Source organism: Pygocentrus nattereri, chromosome 20 (assembly GCF_015220715.1).
Source record: "Pygocentrus nattereri isolate fPygNat1 chromosome 20, fPygNat1.pri, whole genome shotgun sequence".
NCBI classification, from domain to species: Eukaryota; Metazoa; Chordata; class Actinopteri; order Characiformes; family Serrasalmidae; genus Pygocentrus; species Pygocentrus nattereri.
The window spans coordinates 16,852,729-16,861,153 of NC_051230.1; the positions used below are offsets into that span (position 1 = coordinate 16,852,729).

Genomic DNA, 8,425 nt, shown 5'->3' on the forward strand with positions numbered 1-8,425 from the left:
ATATTACAGCCAATAACTAATTTGTAACCACTTTTGTTTTCAACAGTGTAGACACTTGCATTTATTGTAGTCCTTGTCTTTACAAGTTAAAAAAACATTAAGATTCCGCATGATGGATATGGAAACAGAACTGAATTTTTATTGCACAAATTATAGCTCTGTGCAGTGCTGTAGAAACACACACATTAACCCCATTTCCTCAGTGCCATTAGCTGCTCTCCCACCTTTAAATGACAGGCTGTACCCACAATCAATGCAGATCGAGTCCTGAAGCTATATTTAAAACAGGAACAGCACATACCTTTTAAGATACCTTTTTAGTTGACACCTCTAGAAACAGTGGTTTACCTGCTCGACCCCAATGTTCTTCAGTCCATACCAGCCTAAGGCTTTAGCACAGACAGCACAAGAGCATGAACCATGGTCAGTTTTACAACCTCCCTAAGGCCTGAATATTTACCTTTTTGTGCCACCCTATTTCTTATTCTTACGACCCGTATGCTCATGCCCTTTAACAAGCAGACCAAAATACAGGTACAGAAAGCCTGAACATAAACAAGCGCACAGCTGTACTCAACATGACAGGCCTTTACTTTCCAAATATTACCCTGCCACTTTCATCGGCTCCATCCCTGCTGTTTAGTTCTTGGATATTTATAGCTTCTGGCAGTAGAAGGTTAATTGAACTGAAATGGGTTGTTCGCTGAAATTCGACAGCAGAGCGAAAGCGCATGCAGAGGGGAAACAATACCCATCTGAAAGGCTTTCAGGCCTGCAACAGCCGAACTTCTCTTGAAGCACAGTCTGAATTCAAATTGACAGACCCATTTAAACACCCTGTGTAGTAATGTTATCTTGTTATGGAACGTCTTGTTTCATTTCCATTACGCACAAGCTCAGCTGGAGATGTCAGTGGCATGAACGTGTAAAACGCTTCAAAGTCCTACTGCAAATGCAAGCATGGTATAAAAAAATGAGTTGAGGAAATGTTCCTTAAAAATGCAGGCCAATTATTCAAGTCATAGAAAAACTGACAAAAGGTTCCATTAAAATAATTAATTTTTTTGAAGGGCATTATGATCAGCAACCTCCACATAATTAAAACCATACCAATTCATTTGTAAGCCTACATGTTAAAAACCCTACTCTCATAGAAAGCTATATTTTACAAGAAGGAACTTTAATAAGACCAATGGATCCGTGTATTTTAAAGTCATAGTGAAGTTTATGGCTGTATATTTATTATTCAAACAATTAAAAAGTCTGTGGTTAATTTGAGGCCTTCAGGTGGGAGAAAATGATAACACATTCAATATATGTAATGTGTCATTTTATTTACAAATAACCTTAAGGGAACCACATCTGAAGAAACGAAGACAGCCGTTCTTTGCAAGGATCCACAATGACCTGTAACACACAACACGGAGGGGAAAAAATTTAAAAGGATATGAGACAACAGCAGTTTATGCATGTAATATGTAACTGTTCTAACGATCAAACTAGGCAGTAATCGTCAGATCAGTACATTCTACAACAAGCCTCCTAAAAATGACTAGAAATGTGATTCATCACTTCTGTTGCTTAAACAGCCAATAAGAAAACATTACGAATTATCTGCTGAAAATGGATACCCTCTGTTGCTACGTAGTGTGCAACTTATTACAAATTAAACAACAACAACAACAACAACAACAACAAACAAACAAACAAACAAACATGCAGTTAATTGAAATCACTTTTCCTCGTTCTATTTTCTGGCCTGAGCATGTGAACTTGTTCAAATACTCACTAAAGTAAATGCCCAGCTTCAGAAGAGGTACATTACACTTTAAAAACTCAAACACTTTTCCAGTTATGCTACTGTTGACCTAAACCAACAGCGATGAAACATGCATACAGAAACAGATCTACAATACACATATAAAGTGTGTGTGTGTGTGTGTGTGTGTAAGAGAAATTTACCATGCGAAACAGGCAAAGGCTTCACTTCTTCAGGATCTGGTGCCTTACGACAAGGAAAGGGAAGGTAAAGCCGCTGCCGAAGAACAGCACCATCATACCCAGCAGCCTCCACTTGTTTTCTACAGAGAAAGGCAGGTTCTGCAAAAGAGAATTACATCTGTGACTTAGGACCTCATCTATGCAAAACTGTGACAGCTCTGCATCCATGCGGAGCTCACATGAACGATTAAAACCTAACCCTACTGGTCAGATGTGTTACATTTAGGGAAAACAACAACGGGCAGAACGTCTGATTTTAGGAACCAGTGACAAACTTTAAAGACTTGTCAATTGGACTAACGCCGCATAAACAACACTAACGTTACTGAAATGAAAGGCTACAAAGCGACAAGCTACCATAATCACCTTGAAAGCTTCATATAGTAACGTAGCCGACACGTTTCTGTCTCCTTTGTCTAAAGATTTAATACAAAAAAAAAACAAAAAAAAAAAAAACAAACACTCAGTTTAACTTTTGTCCACTTCAACTTTCTAACAAATTTCACGCGAGCTGGACTGCATGAACTTGGCTTCCAAGGTACGCAGACTAATAGCCAGGTTGCTACGTATTTCCCTTGAGAGTCCTTAGTTCAAGTGATCAATTACGCTAATTTATAAATATATTTATTTGTTTTAGTTGATATTTAGCCGTTTATCAATGACTGGGCACAAAACGGAGTAAGTTTCAACACAGAGTTTTACTAACAGTAGCCAAACTATGAGCACAAGCAGCCTGTCAGTTAGCTAGCTAGTTAGCTAAGCTGGGTAACGTCACTGCCTCTCTGACCGATATTTCACTAACGTTAACACACTCAGCAACTACCACCGTGTCCTTTGCTCAACTACGGTCCTATTACACACAGTCTTTGACATAAGCTTACCAACGTCTTGCTTTCATTTTCAGCAGCTAACGTTAACGCTAATTTCGGAAATCCAGCCGGTATGACCTCCAAAGAGGCTTCAGCGCGGAGCGAGGCCTGGCAGTTAGCCTGGCTAACGCTAGTTTGTCACAACCTCAGCACAAAGGGTAGTTTTATATGAGTTTAATAGCAGGGGATTACCTTCCCTGGTCCCTCAGCATAGTGCGAAGAGCGCACAGCAGAGGTTGCGAACCGGCGAACTGCTTGTCCGAGCATGGTTTGGGGTCCAACGTGCTAACGAGCTGCTTGGCGGCTTTGAGTGAGCTAGCGACCTTGTTGGAATGGAGAGGAAGAGGAACAGCAGCCTGGGTAACACAGTCGCGAGTGCTTGTGGGAAATGAAGTTTTCTGACAGTGTCACGTACCGACTGTCTTCTGAAGGCCGGGATCAGAGATGAATGGATATTATTAGCAGAGGTGAGAGGGTACCTATATTCAACTAAAAACACTGTGACATCGGTGAAATAGCTTTCCAAAAAAAAAACAAAAAACAAACAAAACAAAAAAACCCAACGTGAGTAGATATACAAAAAGATCAGATCTGAAATCTGCTCAAAGGGGAATTGGTGTATAATTCAGTGGTTGAGACGCAAATATAGCCACTTCTTTTGCTACACAAACTCATTAGTGAACCAACATAATGTTGGTGGAGGTAAAATAGTAGTAAATCTAAAAAAATAAAAATAAAAGCTTTCGTCTGTGACCATTTTGCCTCTCAATGCCCTGCATGTACCACTCTGGCATGAATGAATTTAAAAACTATGTTTTGGGCTGAAATCACACCAAGCAGTGTATTCCTAACCACTTCATATAATTACTTTTTATGACACAGCTTTGAGAGGGACATCTAGTTCCTATCACCACCACTGTGAACCATTCTGACCCTGTAACCTTCTCTAGAATGAAGCATTTCACACCAAAACACTCTGAGACTTTGTTTATGTCTTATTCTTTTAATTATGCAGAGTCTTTGAAAATGCCATGCATTTCCCCCTCAACAACTAACAGAACTGCAGTAGCGTAGAAAATGCAGCATCTGTGAAGGAAATGAAGTCTTTTGTTTTTGATGCACTTTCGACCTAAAATAACATAAATAAATAAAAATAAAATGCTAAATCTCTGAGGCGCCACCAACCTACCATCATTAAATTAAATAATAAAAAAAGATATTAGTAGTTAAGTCTTAATTATTCAAAGTAACTCACCAACAGTAGATTACTTTCCTCACAAATATCTATGAGCAGGAGTAAAAGTGTTATTGTTTGAATATGTGTAAGTAAGTAAATAAATAAATGTAAGTGCATTAGTAAATAAAATATGTGTTTATCTTTTTAGTTTCAAATGTATTTAAATATTTATTTGGCCTGTTTCATCCATACTCCGTAATGAGTATAGTTAACCCTGTTACCTAGTCATCTCATTATTAGCCAAAATAGCAATAATAATAATAATAATAATGCTTTTCATTTTCATTAATTTGGCTGTTTATGATGATGTTATTACTGTTTTGTCTGTTTAAATATTACAGGGAAATGTTATAGTTCAATCCTACACTTTCTCTCTGCGTTTACCAGGCACACCTATCACATACGTGCTACTCAATAGTAGCATGTATGTGATAGGTGTAGTTGATCTGCTGATGCACTATTAATCAGCCAGTCTCTAGAGAGACCACCAAAAGACCACCATGACTGTACATGCTACTTGGCACATGTACACCAATTTTCTTGTTTTTTAACGCCAATACATCCAAGACCAACTGCTTCTTGCTCTGCCTCTGGCCAAGTTCATTCAAATGAGTAGCCACCATCTCAGTTCCTGTGTTTTGGAGTTTCTACTTAACTTCCAGGATCTTTTACAGTCTCAACTTGGGGAAAACAACTGGAGTGAAAATAACACTGATAGCACCTCTCCTCCCTTCATTTCTGCTCACTGCAAATGTCCTGTGTTGTAAAGAATTTGATTTGCTCTGTTGTTGTCAGTTGTTTCATTGTGGGGCACCTATTGAACTTGGTAGTGATGTGTGATGAGCTATGATGTGAATGGTACCTTCATAGATGGAACAGCAAAACCAGCACCATACCATACCACACATTAGATGGTGACCTTTTCCCCCTCCAGACTGCAATCATGGCTCAGTGCCATGTTGTCCTGGTGATGGTATGTTCTCCTTCAGCTAGGCATTGTGTTGAGTGAGCAAAGTGTACCTAGATCACTTTTGGATAATATTTTAAATGATGTCTATGGAAATGTCTGGTGATGACTGTACTAATGGTAAAACTTCAGAACTGGTGTTCTACCACCAGTAATGTTTCTCATATGGTTCTGTTTGTGTTTGATGGTCCCTATGAGCACATTTCATTTGATCGCAACCTCATAGTTCAAAGAGCTCATTATGAGCCCAGCTGCAGATGAAGGTGATTTGATAATACTTGAGCTATGAAATGCTAAGAGGATATAAATGAGGACAGTCAGCTGTCAGTTTGTAGCACAAAGGAAAATGAGAGAGGAGAGGTTTTCTTGTAAGAGCGGAGCACAATATTGCCATCAAACCCCAATTTACAATCCACTGGCAGCCGAAAGTGGTGCAAAATTGGCCATTTGCAGCTCTTCCAGGTTCGATGTTAAAATCAGCAGTTCAGATGCACTGGCCCAAACGTGTCGGGTCAATGGGTTTAGAATTAAATCCAGGGCACTGCATGGTTCTGTGGCTGTAAAAGTGCTAGGCTCTCTCTCTGATGCAGCTCTGAGTGCTGTGCTGATGAATGGGCAGAATCAAAAAGGGAGGATACGCTGAAGAGGTTTTTTTTTTTTTGCACGCAAAAGCTTGTTTTCCTCTCCGTTATGAAGAGGGAGGTAGAGCACATTTTCCCATGAGCTATCAGGGCACAATATAGCCCAATATAAACCTCACTTGTGACTAATCCACAGAAAAAAGAGGGAAAAAATTGCAGTTGAAATTCTGCAAGAAAACAGTCTCCCCACATCTTTTGTAAACAGGTTTCTCATAGTAGTCTGTAGAGTGAGGCTGTGGAGTTCAAATAAGAGGAAAACACCTTTCTGATGATGTATCTTGAAGGTGGGATGTACAGGAGGGCAGGGAAGCCATAAAGTTATCATTTTCAGGATTGTTATCCTGAGATAACAATTTAACTGTCTTGTGATCTCAAGATAATGAGTTATTTTGTCATCTGAAGACAACAAAGCTGTTATCTTGATAACAAGTTAGTCATCTTGTGATTTGAAGATGACAAAATTGTTGTTTAGATAATGAGTTAATCATTTTGCTATGTCAAGATAAAGTTGTTATATTGAGATAATGAGTGAATTATCTTGTGATCTCAAGATAAGTAACTAGTTATCTCAATATAACAATCCAGTTAATAATAGCAACAGCTCATGGCCTTTTGGCAGCTGGCTGCTACTGTTACTGGAAGCTGAATATCTTACTGCAGCCATAGAAACTTCAAACCATCTTTATTTAGAGGATGGATTACTTGACTGGCAGAAACGACTCATCAAATAAGAAGGGAAATAAGTAAAAGACATAGATTGTAAGGTACCTTGCTAGCTAGATATTTTAAATCTGTTTAGCTTCTTTTCTCTCATTGAAAGGGCAAAAAACATGTCCTTGGTGCTGATTTTGTGTTAAATAAAAACTACAGTCATGCTAGCTTTGTTGTATATATTAGCCTATAGCTCAGTGACTTGACTAGCAGTCTTAGGATTGGGAGACACTAGACATTCCCAGTGGTTCTATGAGGTATTTCCATAATGCAAGTTGGGTAATAAAGTGAAAAAATGACGGATGAAAACATGAAACAATATAAAATTGTGTATTCAGTCAAACCGATGAGACTGAGGGATATAATGCTGCATCACTGTAGAACTCAATAACATATTAAACTCTGATTTTAGGCCAGAATGCTCCTTTAACATGGATAAAAAATGAACTGTCACACTGAAGCTTGGATAAAAGTGTTAAGCATATTTACTGTAGCAGCTGCTGCACTTGGCTCCCTCTGTAGTCATTTGTGTGGCACGAAAACAGTCTGCTGAGTCAAATTTACAGCACGGTAAATAATTGAGGAGTAGAGCAGTGGAGACTTGGGCTGGGCTATGTTTAATTTATCTTTGGGTAACTCACAATCAAGGGAAATGAAATTAGTTCAGTGAATGCCAAGTCCTCAGACAAGTCAAGCAGACATATTTCGGGGAACCACTCAGATATTATTAAATAGCATACAAGCTTAACTCTTAACAATGAAGTATTCTTGGGAGCAACACCACAGAACTTTTGGTTCCCTAAAGAACCTTTCAGAAGCCCTAAGACCCAAACAGAAGGCTCTTGAGAAACCAGATAATCACCAGCAGTCAGAATTGGCTTTACAGAACCGAATCATAATAAAATGAAGAACCTTTCAATGCAAGGTTCTTTAAAGACCTTAAAGAAACCACTTGTGGAAGGGTAACCGAAAAGGAAAAGTCCCTGTTCCATGTCAAAATTTTGAGATGTTTGAGTGTGTAGAAATTTTTTTTGAAGTTTAAAGAACTTTAACTTTATCATAGGTTCTAGGATAATGCTTTACAGAACCTTAACCTTAGGCGATGGCTCTCTAAACTTGACAAAAGCTTACATTGAAAGGTTCAATAGTCCAAAAGTCACTCTTCTATGGCAGTGGTAAAAGAAAGATTTTTGTAAACAAGATGTGCAAGTGTGAACAACCTTCTCAAAGCTTAAAGAACCTGCACATAATGCAAAGGTGCTAAGAAATATTGGTACAGGACCTTTACATTATGTGACTGTGCTTAAAAGATTCCCCACACTTGCATGTCTCATCCATTAAAAGGTTCTTTATGGAACCAAAAGAGGTTCTTCTAGCATTACTTCACAAAAACCCTTTTTGTGTCTGTGTTTTTAAGAGTGTATGACATGTTTACAGAGAGAGAATCAGCTTTAAAAAGTGGAAAAGAGGAAAGGAGGAAATAAATCTTCCTTCATGATGTTTTTGAAGAAACCCTACAAACCAGCTTACACCTACATATTGAAGTCCAAGACACTGGCTCATATTATAAAACACTGACCTTCTCCTTTGCTCTGTTTTCGGGTAATTTTAGACGCGATATGAAGAATTTTTTATAGCAGGTCCTGAAATGAATTGGTAACTTAGGCTATATCCAGCTCTTATTCAATATATCTCTCGCACTAAGATGGAGACGAGGATTAAAAATTGATGTGTTTCATTTCTTTTATGTCAAGGAGTGCAGCTCCCCGAGTCCTCCAATTAGATTGGAGAGTTATCACAGATTTCACAGATGAAAAAGTGTTTCCCCACTCGATATGATGCATATGAGCTCAGTTGACTGGTCCGCTCAGAAGATTATATGTGGGCTAAGTTACTACATAAAAGCACACTCGGAATGGAAATTGCAGTGTTTTTTTTTATTTTTATTTTTTTATCTTTTACGCTTGCTGTGGATCTTGGAACCTGGTGAAAGGATATA

The 8,425-nt window shown here is 38.4% G+C and overlaps 1 protein-coding gene across 1 annotated transcript; it reads right to left on the reverse strand.

Annotated features, from left to right (window-relative positions):
- Window positions 1-1,313: 1,313 nt before the first annotated feature.
- On the reverse strand, window positions 1,314-3,221 carry LOC119261770 (cytochrome c oxidase subunit 7C, mitochondrial). Its single transcript, XM_037531456.1, has 3 exons — window positions 3,063-3,221; window positions 1,963-2,100; window positions 1,314-1,407 (listed from the first exon to the last, which is right to left on the reverse strand). Exons 1-2 carry the CDS (start codon window positions 3,135-3,137, stop codon window positions 1,984-1,986), a joined length of 192 nt encoding a protein of 63 aa, XP_037387353.1. The 5' UTR covers window positions 3,138-3,221; the 3' UTR covers window positions 1,314-1,407; window positions 1,963-1,983.
- Between the last annotated feature and the right edge of the window lie 5,204 nt (window positions 3,222-8,425).

Coding starts and splice junctions, on each gene's coding strand:
- LOC119261770 (XM_037531456.1), bottom strand. CDS start 3,137: ATGCTCGGACAAGCAGTTCGCCGGTTCGCAACCTCTGCTGTGCGCTCT. Junction 2,101..3,062: donor ATGCTGAGGGACCAGGGAAG/GTAATCCCCTGC, acceptor TCTCTTTTGCAG/AACCTGCCTTTCTCTGTAGA.